The sequence below is a fragment of the Mustela nivalis genome, assembly GCF_964662115.1.
Source record: "Mustela nivalis genome assembly, chromosome: 11".
Classification (NCBI taxonomy): domain Eukaryota; kingdom Metazoa; phylum Chordata; class Mammalia; order Carnivora; family Mustelidae; genus Mustela; species Mustela nivalis.
The window spans coordinates 52,511,564-52,529,295 of record NC_139030.1 but is presented as its reverse complement, the minus strand read 5'-3'; the positions used below and the strand labels follow the sequence as shown (position 1 = coordinate 52,529,295).

General features: G+C 36.2%; 1 protein-coding gene across 8 annotated transcripts in view; it reads right to left on the bottom strand.

The window, feature by feature from the left end:
• Window positions 1-889: 889 nt before the first annotated feature.
• Window positions 890-17,732, bottom strand: part of SCN1A (sodium voltage-gated channel alpha subunit 1) — a 141,098-nt gene continuing 124,255 nt past the window's right edge. For 7 of the 8 annotated variants that reach the window (XM_082690241.1, XM_082690245.1, XM_082690240.1 and 4 more), the window contains 6 exons: window positions 14,798-15,079; window positions 12,336-12,389; window positions 10,670-10,807; window positions 8,472-8,576; window positions 6,422-6,692; window positions 890-4,186 (listed from right to left, as the gene is read on the bottom strand). In XM_082690241.1, coding sequence (XP_082546367.1) covers window positions 3,009-4,186; window positions 6,422-6,692; window positions 8,472-8,576; window positions 10,670-10,807; window positions 12,336-12,389; window positions 14,798-15,079 — 2,028 coding nt within the window. In that variant the 3' untranslated portion in view covers window positions 890-3,008. The remainder of the gene's footprint in view (window positions 4,187-6,421; window positions 6,693-8,471; window positions 8,577-10,669; window positions 10,808-12,335; window positions 12,390-14,797; window positions 15,080-17,732) is intronic. The other variant, XM_082690247.1, reaches the window with a different exon arrangement.

The following is a 17,732-nucleotide window of genomic DNA, read 5'->3' as shown; positions in this document are numbered from 1 at the left end:
CTTTGCTTGACTTTGTTGTAGTTCCCCCCAATTCCTGTTCCTTCATCTACCATAGCCAGTTAGATTGAGTGTCTAAGCTGACCTACAGGAAATGTTTGTCTTTGGTCTCATTTTGTAAGTTATGTAATTACTGTGTCATCCGGACAAGAGATAGATGAAACAATGTTTTCATGAAGGGACCATTTGAAAGGATGTTGGCAAGTTGGGTGGAAAGCTACCAGGAATAGGGAAGTCCAGCCCCAGGTCTAAAGGAACGAGTAGGGGAGTGATGACCAGACTTCCAAGTAGCTTTTGGTTGTAGAATGGAATTGTCTGACCCAAAGTATAACTTCATGTTGCTGAATGTACCCTTGCCAACTGAGAGCAGCTCAAAAAAGAAGAATCTGAGGAATAAATACCCAAGTTCACTCTCTCCCACTGGTGCTTTCTTTGCTGGTGCTTCCCAGTTGGGAGCCAGAGGGTAATGGAGCTCAGTGATGCAATACACAAAATCACCCTCCCACTGAGCAGGATGGAGAAGCATGGAGCATGGTTCTAGAGAAGCAAACAGATACCCACAAGGTAACTTCTAACTTTGTAAATATAGATATAAGGGCTTTGTTTTGAACCTCAAAGGGCCATCCACCATTGCTCTGGCTCCCATACTATTTTTCCACCTAAAGCCACCAGTTTATGCTCTGGTATCAGTTCCTTCTAGCAGAGCTCACACCCTACTTCTTGTAGCCCCTGGAAGGTCATTCCTCCTAGTCCCATTTCTATGTCAGGTTTTCTTCCTCTCAGCTCAGGTAGACCCGTTTGTGTGTGTACTTTCCTTTCTCCCCCAACTTGTAGAATAAGATAGCTTCATCTTCTCATCAATTCTTTTAACAAAAAGTAACTGGGCAAACAATAAAATAAAAAATGTAATCTTTATTAGTTTCGCACATTTTTAGTGTTGGTTAGCATCATTTAGGGTAATAGTAGCATTTTCCAGCATGCAGTTCACGAATACAGTTTATCTAAGTAATTTTAAGAAAAAGAGGAGCCTATGGTTTGCTTCTGTAAGAAACACAAAATGTCCTGATGTAATTGTCTATTTAAGTTTACTATTCTCTGTTCTTGTGGGAAAAAAACTGCAGAACTCGCATTATATTTAGAGCAATCTAGAGCAGCATGACTCCAAAGAAATGAAAACATAAACAAAAGTTAGAAAGAAAAGGACAAAAATGAAAAATAAGCATTACCTTCAATTAGCTTGCGCAGGCACTACCAAAAATGTAAATAAAATTTTATACCCTTTTCCAATTGCAGAGCATAATTTGGATGTGACTCGTGAACCTATTTTGCCCCTTAAAATTGTGAAATAAGCTAGAATTAGCAAATGTAATAAAAAAGCAGAAATCTACAACTACCCAGTCTTGTTTTCTTTTCTTATTTAGCAAATGTCTTCCATGAAAAAGTATTATGGACAGAAAGTAAGAAAAGTGACTGTGATATCAACCCGAAGATAATTTCCTCTTCATATTTACATACATAATGCTGTAAAATAAAATAAAATGACTTTGTACAGTATTTATATTTGCTTATAAAATTCTAAACACATTTTTTAACAGGTTAAGCAGTGTTTGTTGTTGTTTTTTTAAACATGTCTGTACAGTCTGGCTATACACCATATGTTATTCACTTAAAATTTAAAAATAACCAAAAAGCTATTAAAGTGCTGCAAACTATTGCTTAATGACTTAAAGAAATGAGATCTGCTGAACAATTTCCTTGTCTTTACCACTGACATATGGTTTCTCATAAATGAGATTCTGAGCAGTGGGAGAAAGCAGATACAGCAGCATGGTAATAGAAACATGCACTGATAGCATCCAGTCTATCTATAATGGTACAGAATACATTATATTACCTGTGTAAAGCTTGCACTCTACATTTCTTGTGGCACATATTTGATGCAATAAATACTGTGCTTAGGTCATTATTTGTTTGCCCAAACGTGCACCACAGGGTAAAATGACTATTTACATAATAAATAGCATTTCATTAACATATACAGTTGTCAACCTTGCTGAGCTGAAGATGGCTAACCAAAGTGCAGGATTAAGCAGAAATTTATAAAGGGTTCTTTTGGTCATTTCAGTCTTCAGGAGAGAAGCAATGCTCATTTCTCAGTTGTTATTGTTTTTTGATTTGTTTTGTTTTGTTTTTTAAATATAATAAACAGAAACACAACATTTATGACTCCAGACAGTTGAAGGAAGTTTGCACCTGCTAAGATTTAATGGCCTACCCCCCAATAATGATCTACTTGGTCTGGGGGCTGGATTTGACAAAACAAGATCAGCAAAGCACCTCCAATTATCACCCAATTACCCCTCCCAGAAACATGGATGGAATTTAAGAACTCATTGTTTTCCTTGTGACTTTTTTTTCATGCATGGTCTCTAAGTGCAGCATGCCCTCATGCAAACCACGCCTTTGTGCAGATGGGAGGCCGTGTGATTGCGCTAACCCCCAGTGGCATACCTGTTGAAGAGGCCCTTTGTCTATTTCACAACAGAAACCCCATTTACAAAAATAGTCACATATAATAAACAACGTATGGATTAAAAAAAAGATGAATCCCCTAACAGATTTTGTAAAAATGTGACAAATGTGGCAGTTGAAATGCAAAGAGTGGATACTATTACTACACTAAAGTGTTTCGTGTTAAACAACTCCCAAATTATAGGTGTGCACCCCTTTGAACTGGTCCCTACAGTCTGAGTAGCCATTTTGTCTCTGTCTTCAGCAGTGTCAGCTGGTAATGAGAACAGTAACCTCCTGTCGAGGTCGTCTCCCCTTTACACAGAGTCACAGTTTTCTGACAAGGGGTCACTGTCTTAGTGTAGGCACTGACCTTGAGTAGATTTGTGTAAAAACAGTCAGTTTGGCATTGACCTCCTCAAGGAGTCCTGTTGACAAAAATACATCACGTTCACAGGCTGTAAACAATTTGCCACCCAATTATTCTTATTTGTTTCCATTTATTTCCCTTTGGCTTTTTCATCTTTGCCTTCTTGCTCGTGTTTTTCCACGATTGGCTTTGTTACCCGATCATAAGAAGGTGGACAAGCTGCTGTGGACATGGTCAGGTCAGTTTTCTCCGTAATTGAGTTTTCATTTATTCTGTCAATGATCATGTCTTCTTTCACAAGAAGATTAGCCCCACCTTTGATTTTATTTTTATTATATGTAAATGAAGCTTGTTTTACAGTTCGCTTTAAGAGGTGGCGCCTGTAAGCACGCTGAATAATAACGGCAGACACCTCCTCTTGTTTTCGTTTTAAAGTCGTAGTTATTGGCTGATAAGAGACCTTTGATGGGTTGGAAGCCATAAAGCGCTCTTCCATCTGTATTCGGAGAGCATCCATCTCTCCACTCTCTCCCAGAACCCGCTTTGTAAAAGCAAATAAGATGTCAAGACAATGGATTCGGTCACCACTGACCATGGGCAAATCCATGGCAATGAGCTGGAGTTTGTTCGGTTGTGGCAGATTAAGGGGAGGTTCGAGAGCAGCTGCAAACTGAGATAGTTTTTCAAATTCCATGAACTGGGTGGCATCAGGATCAAACTTCTCCCAAACCTCATAGAACATCTCGAAGTCATCCTCACTCAGGGGCTCTGCACTTTCTTCTGTAGCAACACTGAAGTTCTCCAGGATGACAGCGATGTACATGTTCACCACAACCAGAAATGATATGATGATGTAACTCACAAAAAAGAAAATCCCCACAGAGGGGTTCCCACAGTCCCCCTTAACTGAACTTCCAGGGTTTACTTTATTAGGATCGCAATCTGGTGGTTTACTGTTGAGAATAGGTGCCAGCAATCCGTCCCAGCCAGCAGAGGTGGTAATTTGGAACAGGCAGATCATGCTGTTGCCAAAGGTCTCAAAGTTGAACATGTCATCAATTCCAACTTCCCTCTTAACATAGGCAAAGTTGGACATTCCAAAGATGGCGTAGATGAACATGACCAGGAAGAGCAGGAGGCCGATGTTAAACAAGGCAGGAAGGGACATCATCAGAGCAAAGAGCAACGTGCGGATCCCCTTGGCCCCTTTGATCAGACGCAAGATTCGTCCAATCCTGGCGAGCCGGATCACTCGGAACAGGGTAGGGGACACAAAGTATTTTTCTATCAGTTCAGCCAGAAACATGCCTGTGGATAAAAAATGAGAATAGCAACCACTGAAGAAGTTATCCATTAAAATAATAATTACAGTTCTGTTAAGTCTCCAACATAAAGTTAAGAGCTTGAAATTCAGTTACATAATCTTAAATTTGACATACATATAATATATGTAACTGTCTATAATAATACTATAAATAAACCTTAATTTCAACATTCAGTATTAAACTCAACTTGATGTAGACCAGACTGTGTCCTTTCTTCCTCACTGACCCCCCCCCTACCTCCAATTCATATTTCAAGCCCTAACTCTCCCTGGTATTTGGAGATAGGGTTTTGAGGAGATAATTAGGTTTAGATGAAGTCATGAGGGTGGGGCTCTCATGGTTGGACTGGTTCCCTTTTGAGAAGAACACTGGAGAACTTTCTCTCTCTCTCTCCCTGCCATATGAGGACATAGTGAGAAGGTAGCCATCTACCAGTCAGGAAGAGAGGTCACACCAGAAACACACAATGCTGGCAGCTTGATCTTGGACTTCTAGTTCCTAGAACTGAGAAAATAACTTTCTATTGTTTAAGCCACCCAGTCTGTAGTAATTTTTTTATGGCACTCCAAGTTCAGACAATATCCAATAACAATTTTACAATACCTATTGTCTTTGAGGGATGTCTCAAGACTACCTTTAGCTTATACAAAAATCCCAAGAATAAATCTAAAAAAATAAGTTCAAAATTATGAAGTCTGTCTGAACAGCAGTGCCCAAGGATATAAGTACACATTTATATGAATACAATTTACATTTTTTTTTCTGAAATTGCCTATGGAGTCCTTATCCATCTAAAGGTATCTATAATTTTTAATGCTATTTTCATCTCTCCATGAACTTGGTACTTGCCCAAGATTCCACTATAATATTATAAATACATATATATATTCTGGTATAAATTTTAGAAGGATCCAAACTGAAGCTCTTACTGGTCTCCAGTGTCTAATGTTGGTCTCTCAGCCTGCTTCTTTTAAGCCTTTTTCTCCAATTGCCCTTTAAATAATGAAATAACGATTCGCATTCTATAAAGAGTAAGTTAGTCTAAGTATGTGTGGGTGTGTGAGAGAGGAAGAGAAAGAGGAAGATAGATTGAGAGAGAGAAGAGAGGTGAATACAACCTTAGTACATTTTCCACAACTGATTACACCATAGATTGTTGTGGAAATCAAAGGCTACCTGCAACATATGGGTTAGATATAAGACCAACATCTTCAGAGTGGGTAATGGCATGAAAATCTACCCAACAGAGGTGCCCCATATTGAATGGTAAAATGTTGACCCAATCATATTATCTGGATTAGGGAAGAATGAATACTTCAGGCCCACAGATAGACTTCATCACTTCCTTTTAATGAGATGAGCTATTGCTCATGTGATGTGCTGTACATTCCAGACTTTGAAGTAATAATAAAAAACATAATAAAATGATGTCCCATATCAACCCACCTCCCCTTGTGCATCATTATGATAGCCCCATTTCAAGGTTATCTAGAAAATCTCTACCTGATACCCTTAAAGAAACTACCAAATGTATTTGCTAACATTTTGTTCTTATCTTTATTTTCTTTTCACTCTATACCTTTATCTTGCCACCAGCTTCCACTCCTATCTACATCCTGATGGCTCTATGTCTGTATATCTGAAATAGTGTCCTTCCTGAGTACCAGACCAAATGTCTAGTTCTCTTCTCAATAGAGGCATTTAGATGTTATACAAATTACTTAAAGTTGACATGTCACACACATTTCTATCTTAGTTAATAGATCATTCCCTATTCAAATGAATGGGAATGTACCACTAGATTCACTATAGCCTAAAATAGGTAGGCTAGGATACAATTCTACACATACAGTAAGAGCCTCATGTTGTAAGAAAAATAAACACCCCTGGATGAAATACATAAAAAATTTCAGAGGAGTTATTTCTGAGTAGTGGCATGACCTCTAATTTAAACTTGACTGTTCCAACTTTTACTTTTCTTTTTTTTAAAGATTTTATTTATTTATTTGACAGAGGTCACAAGTAGGCAGAGAGGCAGGCAGAGAGGGGGGGGGTGGAAGCAGGCTCCCTGCTGGGCAGAGAGCCCGATGTGGGGCTTGATCCCAGGACCCTGGGATCATGATCTGAGCTGAAAGCAGATCACCACTGAGCCACCCAGGTGCCCCCAACTTTTACTTTCTTTAAACTGAACTTAAGAGATTTTTAAAATACTTCTTACCTACAATGGAGAGAATAACAACCACAAAATCAAAAATATTCCAGCCTATGGTAAAATAGTAATGGCGGAGGGAGATGAGCTTCAGCACACACTCTCCAGTGAACAGCACAATGAACACCAGGTTGATGCGTGACAAAATGTTAGTCACATAATCACTCTGGTCATCTGTTTCTACCATCATGGTGACCATGTTGAGACAGATAAGAATCATGATGCTAATGTCAAAAACTTGTCTGGTTACAAAGTCAAAGACCATTCCTTGAAATTTGTTCTGTAGGGAAACAGAAATGCTTTTAGCAACAGAGGAGTTTACCTGTACATATTAGCATCTGCGTAAGTACTTTCTGCATTGATTAACTTTCTAATATCATACATAGTAACCACTGACCCTGAATTTCATAAAAGATGGCTTGCACATTAATTTTTAAAATTTAGCTTTCGAAATTTCTATTTACCAATATGTATTCCACAGAATAACAATCCCTGTCAAAAGAGGATTTCTGATAAGAAATACTGCATACTACACACTTCATTCAGAGGCACAAAATGCAGATGAATATATTAAGACTATGCAAAGTTAAGAAACCTGCTTAATTTTGTTTTACCAGAATATCCTATGATCAGTCAGTCCATGCAGCTACTTCCAAACACAGTATCTATTAACATTCCATTTGTCTTATTCTCAAATAATTATTAAGGGGAGCTTGGAATTTCAAGAACACATCTATAACATATGCATTTTAAGCCTGTGTATGGCAATATTGGTGTTCTTTCACCAAACAGTCCTTGCTGCTTGACACAAAATGCTGAGCCTACACAGGAATAATCAGACCAGAATGACATTCCTTATGCTTCGATGTCAAAAATTAATGTCTCTGTCAACAATCTGTGATTCTGTTCCCCATTTCTGCCACTTTTAGTCCCTGCTGGCCATTGTCTGGCTCATTTTCCAAGGCCACTTGGGGACTCTGAGGATATCTCCTTTTTTTTTTTTTTTTTTTTTTTAAATTTTACTTATTTATTTGACAGACAGAGATCACAAGTAGACAGAGTCGCAGGCAGAGAGAGGGAGGAAGCAGGCTCCCCGCTGATCAGAGAGCCCAATACGGGGTTCAATCCCAGGAACCTGGGATCATGATCTGATCTGAAGGCAAAGGCTTTAACCCACTGAGCCAACCAGGCACCCTGAAGATATCTTCTATCTTACATTTTTCCTATGCATAGTTGACCCATTTCTCTGCCAGTGTTAAGGCTTACCAGAAAACAATGTGTGTTTCTCATCATTTTTAAGAAGACAACTATAGGCTAGCATGCTGTGAATGTCACTAGCATTTTGTTCCCTAATATCCCCCAGGAATTATTTTAACTCCTTAGATCATCATTGCAAAAATCAATACAGTGTGGGATAAGCCTTCTCCATTTCACAGGAGTTGTTTGGTGGTTTTATCATGGAAACATGAGAATTGTTATTTATCATCATGAATTGTATTTATTGACCCTGACTTCTGAAGACATTAGTAACTTCTAACTTTACAGCCATATATACAAACAGTAGATACTAGAATTCTTTTGTTCTCCACTTGTTCTCCACTAATAGAGGTAATAGAAATAATGGAGGTATTTCCATACCTCTAATGGAAAATAAAATGGAAGTAAGATATTATTTCACTCAACCCTTTGTTTGTTAAACTAGCAGAAAATTGCATGTATTTTAACACCATCCAAGGTTTACTCCTCTCTTTAAGATTACTTGGCAAATACTCTTGAGTTATATGACCAACTTTTTTTTGTGCATATCACAAAATGGGTCTTCACCATTTAGTTTGGATTCTAGTTGTAAATCCCCTCAAAATAGGGTGCATTTTGTTTCTTCTTTTTTTTGGTGGTCTCTCTCTTATTAAAAAAATTTTTACCATTACCATAAAAGGCATGAATTAATGAAGCTGTAATCTTTTCTGCTGGAAATGTTAGTTGCTATCTCTTCTATAAGAAAACCCATGCAATTTTTTGTTTTTGTTTATTTTTTCCCATATCATTTGATATTTCTTACTCCTGGTCGAGGTATAGGCTTTTGTGGCTTTTTCGATCCTAATTTTTTCATTGCATTATAGTATTTCTTCTGTTCTTCTGTCATAAAGATGTCTTGACCTCCAAAGTATAGAAAAGAAAAATAAAAACTGGTTAAAACTGTGTCCCTTTGCACATAATTTTTCAATGTTAAAACAGGAAAGGGACAGTCAAAAAAGGAAATGGATACAATACTTATGCCTAGAATTTTGAATTTGAAAAATAAGAAATGGATTTTTTTAGGCACTACAATATTATTTAATTCTCTAATTATCCAATATTGACTTTATTATTTTCATTATTATTTTATGGCAGAAAAAACCCCAGAAACTGAGGCCATATACTCAGTGAGTGGAAAACTTGATTCACTGAAGCACGAAATACTCAATTCTTAATACTATACATACTGCTTTTCATAAGTTAAAGATAGTGATTTTCTTATTCCTGTGTAGCAATGGATTATAGTATGTATATTGCAAGAGGGGTTAATGTTACTCATAAAATGCCACTTTCACTCTGCCAAGAATTGGAACAAATGGATAAAAAGGAAATGGGGTAAGTTGGTAGAAGAGTTGGGGATACCTCAGAGATCATTAGCATGACAAGGATGTGATAGACCAGGAGGCACAGAGGATTGCAATTTGGGCTAATAAATGAAATAAAAACCTGACATTGACCATAGAATACTAATAACAGTAAAAGGGTTTGGGGACAGGAATGTTCTATAAGCATCTCATACAACAGAAGAACGCATAAGAAGAAAATATACTGAATAAATAGGATGAAGGAATAGTAAGCAAAGGAAGAAATACAGGAGGCAAAAGCATTCAAAAACATGTTTAAACTGACTAGTAATAAAAGACATATTAATTCAAAACAATTTTCATTTATCAAATATGAAGTATTGCTGTTGGATGCCCGTGAAGCAGCACTGACCTGGGCACATCTGTATGGATAGTATTGTAAGTATGATTATGAGTATGATCAGGCACATTATATGGGAGAAGCAAAATACTTTAGAAATTAGGCCAAAAAATAATTAAATACTCATTTTTTTTGCACAAAGACTTTTGACAAGGCACTTTTTAAATCATTGAAGATTAGAAAACATAAATCATCAATTTGTTGGGAAATGGCTTAGTAAATTATGATAATGTATATACAAAGACTTAACAGAATGGAAATTTATTTATGTTAAGTCAAAAAGAGAATATATATATATGCAACATTTCTTTTTTTTAAGTAAGCTCCACACCTAGCATCAGCCCAACACTGAGCCCAACACCGAGCCCCGTGCTGGGCTTGAACATATGACCCTGAGATCAAGAACTGAGCTGAAATCAAGTGTCAGAGGCCTGACCAACAGACCCACTCATGTGTCCCAACAATTAATAATTATAGATAAAATAATTTTTCTACTAAGACCATATATGGAAAAAGCATGAACAGAAAAGCATAAAATGTGAAGAGTGGTTACCCCCAAATAATGATATTTCTTTACCTTTCATATTTTCTCTATTGTGCATATATAATTAGGATGATAAAATGGGCTTTATAAATGATAATGATAAAATAAAGAGCTGTTCAGTTCAACCTGGAACTAATAGTTTATAATGAAATACCAGGGAGAAGGAGGTAGAAATTATACATGAAGGAAAAGGAAAACTTGGAGAAGATTACATCTTATACTGAATTTATTTGTGAGCATTCTAAGGGTTTTGACTAGAAAGTATATTTTTAGGAGGCAAATTACAGGGATGAAACAACAAGTTGACCTTGGAAAAGAGACTTGTGCTTGGGTTCTTTTCCAGTCCCCCCCCCCCTAATTATTCTCTCCCAAAGGGTTGGAAATGTGGCCCCTGGATTTTAAAAGAAGAAGAAGAAGAAGAAGAAGAAAAAGAAGAAGAAGAAGGAGGAGGAGGAGGAGGAGGAGGAGGAGGAGGAGGAGGAGGAGGAGAAAGAGAGAGGTTTTGTGAAGTTATTTAATACAGGAATATGGAGCACTGTTGTTCTTGACTTTCTATACCCTGAAAGAGGGGGGTTGTGAGTGGCCGAAGGAAAGGATGCAAAATAACTCTTAACACATATGCTCAGTTGGCTTCTGAATCAAAGTACTCATTTAATGGAGAAAACAAATACTTCTACTATCTTAGTGGGAGAGAAAATATTAGAAATACTTATCTTCTTTTTTTGCTGGTTGAAATTATCTATAATGACACCAATAAACAGGTTCAAGGTGAAGAAGGACCCAAAGATGATGAAAATAACAAAGTAAAGATACATGTATAGACTTTCCTCATACTTAGGCTGGAGTTCCACCTACCAAAGGAGAAGAGTTTGTAAAATATCACAATACATTTTGTTGGTGGAAGTCACTGGTGCTTTTTCATGAGAATAGAAAAGAAAATGCCTAGTAATACTTAGAAGTAATTTTCTTTTTCACTCTGAATCAGCTATTCTACAATTAGCCTTTGAGATGTTTTCATGTAAACAAATATAGTTACTGTAACACTTTATAATCTATTTTTACAACTATAAGTACAACTAGTATCTTGCACTCGGAGAGTAGAGTGCTAAATTTGGTAAATTTTTTAAAGTAATGAATTTCCATAATTTAAAAATTATTGATGAAAAAATTTATTCCAGAAAATATGTGCAGACTATGCTTAGACACAAACATTTGTGTACGCATGAATTTATCTGGCAAACAAGAATTGAATTACTCACTTAGATGTTCAGCATCATACCTTTAACATTACAATAAACACTGAATTTTTTAGATTGAGCAAACACCTTGACATCCATCTTACAAATACTCGATTGATAATTTAGTCTTTGGATTGTACTTACAGTAAGTTATCAGTGAGCTACCATATATCACATAGTAGAGGGTAAATTAGTCACCCCAGATAGTTCCCTGAAAATTCATGTCCTTCTAAAGGTAACAGTTAAAACCAACCACTCGCACAAAACAAAATTGAAGTAACAAAGAAATAACACAACTCAGGAGGATATCAGGAAAGTACTCAAAATAAAACTAAATCCACTTATGGCAAGTGTACATCAAAAAAGCTAAGTGAGCTGTATCGGGTCAGTTTAAAGATTACAGAGGCAGAAGTTATTTTTCATGATAATAGACTAAACAGATTGGATTTCAGAACAGAATGATGAAGAATAATAAAACGTACTACATTTTTACATGGTGTTGAAGAGCACAGTTGGAATAAGCAGGGATTTCTGTTCTCTTCTTGAAGCCTGGAAGAGGCTATTACAGGAGAAACCAAATAAAATAGGTCTTTCTTTTGGTGATACCAAACTTAAGGGAAATGTTGATCATGAAGTGATAACATCATTGGTAAAAGCTCCAGTATATTTATGGATGTTAAAATCATGTAAAAGAATGAATTTGAAAGGGATTATTATAGAAATCTAAGAATGCCTGGACAACATCCCTAACTTCCCACACTGTCTATTTATGGAGAGTAACTATACATTTCAACTACTGACAGCAATCATATATTTTTTTCACATTTGCTCCTCCACACCAAAACAATTCCTGATTATTTAATTAGTAGGTAAAAAGAAAGCAAAATAGAAAAATATTCAACAGAAGGATATTCATCAGTTATTAAATATATGAATGTGTTACTTTTTCAAAATTTGTTTTGATTTATTTTAGTAAGATCATTCTGATAAACACTGCTATACTTGAATAATAATTTGAGTCATATTTTTCCCTTTTTAAAAATAGTCATCATAGAATCATTCCATTTGGCTGCTACACTCTGCTGAATTAATTTTAATACCTAAACATATTATAAGAAGGCACGATATAAGGAATACTTACATTTCTGGAATCAACTGCTGCATACATTATATCCATCCATCCCTTAAATGTGGCCTAATAAAAAGGACATGCATGCTTTACTTTGGAATAATTCAGACCTGATGTTTAATAAATATGCTTACTCATCTATTTTTTTTTTAAAGGAACACTTTTGAAAGGCATTTCAAAACAAATTTTACATGGATTTTGGACCAATACCATATCTTAGTAAGACTTTTCATTTCTAAAGCTCATAATAAACAAAATGATTATCTGATATATTCTCCTGCTTGATAACTAAGTCACAAATACTTCTCAAGTCCTTAGAGTTAATAGAATAATGCAAATTTGAAGTGCTATCGAAATTTGGTGGAATACTTTTAGGAAGCTTCACAAATGCCAACACACTTGGCAATATGTGTAGCAGGCAATCAATTACAATTTAGATCACCAGTCATCTACTGAAGCCCATCTGTCTGGTGATGACAGTGGCTGAAGGTTTAACATTCCTCTTGATCATAACAGTCTGAGGATCATATAGGATTATATAAAGTCATAATTGCAACTATTCTTTTAAGAATTTTGAAGGATAGCATCCAGAAATAGTCTTTTATTCTATTTTTTTCTCTGTAGTTTCTGATGAAAGTTAATATGGGCAAAAATGGAAAATAATACAGTAGACACTGGGTGTTCCAGATTCAAGAGACATCCCACATCTATTAAAGTATTGTAATTTGTTATTTGTCATAGGACATACATTTTAAACCCTAGAAGTCTGAAAGGATTGTTCTTAGCTAGTGAGCAAGTCTAGCAAAGCTTTCAGTAACTGTATCCTAACACATCTTTGTTTTCATCACACTAACACCCGTGAAGTGCAGGATGTCATGGCAAGAAAGTCAAGGAAGGGTGGGTGTGATGGCAGGAAAGAAAAACTAACGATTCTTAGCTAGAAAACAGAAGCTGTTTGTGTGTCAGAGAGGAAAATGTTGGGTGTCGATGGCTGAGGTCAATGATAGAACAAGACCATTCATTACACACTAGGTACGGGAACAGAAAAAGTGATTCGAGGAACCATTTCAACCAACAGAGGTGATTCTGCATAAAGGCAACTATAAAGTAGTACTTTAGAGTGGTGGGATTTATTTAATGGCTTCCTGTAAGAGCTTTACCCTACATTTTTGGAATTATTTAACATTTTAAGGAATTGCTTGACAATTTTTTTTCCTTTCTCAATTTTATAGAGGAAGTGGTACACTTTAGTGATTTTTACAAGTGTGGTTATTAATTAAGGGTTAGAATAAACTCTCAAGAAAATGTCATCGTGGGTCCACGATACTCTTGAAAGAATTCATACTTGCCAGATTTTTTTAAATCCCTATGTTAATTGCATAAATATTCAGAGTAAGCGAGAAACATGGAGAAGAGAAATAGGAATTCCAACAAGAAGATGGGAAGAACTTGCAAAGGCATCAGAGTACAGACACCTCTGAAAGAGATGCAAGAGGGTTTTGACCAATGCAGTTTTGTTGGCTTGTTAGTCTCCTGGTTGAGCAATTGAAAACATAATCCTGGGGAGTAGAAATGGATTTCTGCCCTAAAGCTTCTGTGGAAACATAAGGAAAGAACTTTTATAGCCCCCCCCCCTTTTTTTTTAAATTTAAGCTGAGTTTTCAGTGGCCAAAATAGAGCAAGATCTTTCGGCGTTCTTCAGTCTGGATTCTGTTTTTAGCCCCTGCTTTGCTGTGATGCAGATCCTGCCAAAAGCAGCATCAAATGCAAATCCTTAAAGGGCCACCACCTTTTGCAGTTTTTTAAACTGTGAACTATTTTTCTCTTTCATAAATCAGGCTTAGAAACCCAGTAGGAAAAAGCATGAATATTTGGATAAAATAGACTTAAGTAGTTGCACTGAAAGGTCATTTGAAGTGAGACCACAGCTGCTTGTGGGTTCAGGCACTACCTGGGTTCAGGCACTACCCTGTGTTATCTCTATTTCACTATGAGGATGTAACCCTAAAACCTACATATCATTCATTCCCCGGTTTTCAATCCAAATCACACAACTCAGTAGCAGGTAATTGGCACAAGTTAGTTACGATCCAATAGTTGTGTTAAGGGTGTACGCTTGGGGAGGGTGATCTATCAGCAACAAAAGCTCTCCAGTTGCAATGGGGAAAATAAGAGCATTCTTAACAAATAATCATTTGTTTATATGGGAAGAGAGAACAATATGGGCAGGGAGAAAACAAAACCTTTCGGAAGAAGTCAAATAGCTGGTCACTGTCAACTATGCTGCACTGCATTCACACGGACCCAAGCTGCCACCCATCTGGGCTTGTACTCCTAAATCAGAATTAGAAATAAAGTATGCTATAAACCTCCTTCGTAATAACTACACTCTTCTTAGTAACTCAGATGTATGTCATTACTTTGTTATTATTCCAAACAATAAACAAATTTCAGAGAAAAGAGTGTTCACTTACAACTTGAAGCAAAGAGAGATACCCAAATCCTACATTATCAAAGTTTACTTTCACATTTTTCCATCGGGCAGTCTCATTTCTTTCTATTAGTTTTAGGCAATCAGAATGATTATTCACTTCGTTGATGTCAAACATGTCACCAGTTGTGGTGTTAATACAGTGGTAGAATTTGCCAGCAAACAAATTTACGCCCATGATGCTGAAAATTAGCCAGAATATAAGACAAACCAGAAGCACATTCATGATGGATGGAATTGCTCCTAAAAGGGCATTCACAACCACCTAATACACAAATGGAAAAAAAGAAAAGTCAGAATTCTTACTTGTTAAAAAGGAAAAGACATTCCCCTAGTAATCTTTGGTATTTCTTTCTCTTTTTCTCTTTCTTTCTTTCTTTCTTTTTTTTAATCAAGACTATTCTAGGACTTAAAAGCAAAGCAAAAAAAAAAAATCTTAAAATGAAATCCATTTGTTCTTAAGCAATACGTTTAGGGAAACCAATATAGACAATATAACAAAGAAAGAAGAAAAAAAGTTTAAAGAAAGAGAAGGGGAAGTACCAAAAGGTTAAAGGAAAGGCAAAATCAGAGGAATTTGCTGCCAGATGAAATTATAATATTTGCTGTTTATTAGAAAAAAGAGAAGTAGGAAATCCTAATACAGAAGATTAATTTTTAAAAAGACAATATATTAAATAATGAAACTAAAATATTTGGACACAATTTGGTTTGACCAATATACTTCAATAAATTTAAATTCAGATGTATAAATATAAAAATAGTATTAAATGCCTACTATAGTTTTGTCCTTAATTATTCATGCATTGCTAAGACTAATAATATTTTTTGCATAAAAAGCAAGACAATTTAGCATTATGTATTTCATTAGATCATCACATCGTTTATTTCAAGCTCCAGTCATGTCAGTTGTTTCATTTACTGAGTTTAATTCAATAAACTTATTTTAAATGAAACATAATAGAAATCAGATTCCTAGGAAAGTAAGAAAAGGAGGGATGCCACACATAGATCCCAAATCTGATGTGATTAATATCAAATTCTGTGCTAAATAATTATCTATTCTTTTTTTCTATAGGAACATTTTTTTTCCCTCTTAATTTTTGGATCCCAGATTAAAGATCTGAGTTTCATATTTGGCAACACTGTAGGAATGGCTGTCCTCCCTCCTCGACGGTACCCATTGGAGCTGCATTTATGAGTAGCTAAGAGAGAAGATAAAAACAGGACCTAAGATGCTCATAAGCGTAGAGGATGCCTCAGACTTGCACACAGATAGCTAAGTTACTTCTACCTGCGTACTTCTATTATTCTTGTCAAACTGATCCAACATACACAATAAGAATCAAAATATGGTTGATCTGCCTTTTGATGCCAGTGTATTTTTAGAGCAAAGATTTTTGATCGCCTGTCCAAAAAAACAAATACATGAGCCAACTCCTTACGCTTCTGAGCTGTATTGCAAGTTTGCAAAGAACACTAGGCCTTATGGGGTTCCAAAATAGTGTGCTAAGTGGGCCAAAGGAAAGTGTAAAACCACTGTTGGCAAAGGTAAGGAAACAAGCATAACATATAGGATGGTGGAGTCATCCAGAAAGATCCAGGTCATATAGCCTACGCAGCTTACTGAACTGAAACATGTCACCTTACCTTATCTCATCTGCCTGTGTGCAAAAATACAGTTGATCAAGTAAATCCTTACTGTATACATTTTAAATGTGTGGATACACTGAGATTTCTCTTGGATTGAAAATTTGATAGCTGAAATCAAGTTAGTTATTTCCCTCACTTTCTGAATATTTTGTCTACCACCCAGATTAAAAAAAAAAACACCTTATTTTTATTGTGTATACACAGAGTACATGTTAGAATGCACATTTGTACCTACAACAGCCTGTTTAGAGACTGGGCAGCATACTGGTGTCCTATACTTATTTCCTGAAGTTCTTTACATGTCAACCTGTAGGGTCCACACTTTTTTCTTCAAGCCCTTTCTCACCTCTGGCACTTCTTTCCCATTTTTACCGTTCATCTGATATTTCATACTGGCACTGTTGTCAGAGTCCTCTAACTTTCTCCTTCCTTTCATCTACCTGATATGAATTCATTATCCCTAAGTCTCACTTTAAAATTATTTAGTGGATCCCCACTGATCATCAAATATTTTCCTTACATTGGTATTCAAACCACCCCACCCATCTACATTTCTAGCTTAAACTTCTCTAGCCACCTACCCTCATGCCAACCCAACTGATCCAATTACCAGACAACTGAGATGCCTTTGAAATCCCTTGCCCAGTGTCCCCCTTTCTGGAACATTCTTTCTTCTACAAGGTCTAGTTCACGTGGCACTTCTTTCATGGAGCCTCACTTCACCCTCCATGTTAGCCTCCAAAATAAAGATGAGCGTTCCTCTTTTGAATTTAAGAATCAGAATTCCATTGCTGGCCAGGACCATAGAGATAATTTAGTATGGTGTTCTCTGTTGGCAATGAGAAAAATGAGGCTAAGATAGATTAAATTCAGAGAGTAGACTAGAAGTAGCATCTAGTGTTTGCTCTTTCCATTCTACCTCACTCATTCTCCTTAGAGTTGCTCCCATTTATCTGGTTCCCACATTGCTCTGCATTAGAGTTAATTGCATTCCTGTAATCTTGACAGACAAGAGGATTTTTCTTCTTTTAACTTAAGATGCAAAAATATATTTGTGAATTCTCCAAGGTCTTGAATGCTTCAAATACGGGAATGTAACAGAGTACTTTGAATTTAGGGGAAAAATGGTTGAATGAATGAGTGGAGTAAAGATTAACTAAGTAAGCATTTATTGACAAAAACATAATTTTTAATGTTACTTTGGATATGAGATGAGAATAAAGAGCCCGGCACAACAAAAAAGTTGGGGGTTAGCCAATAAGTCT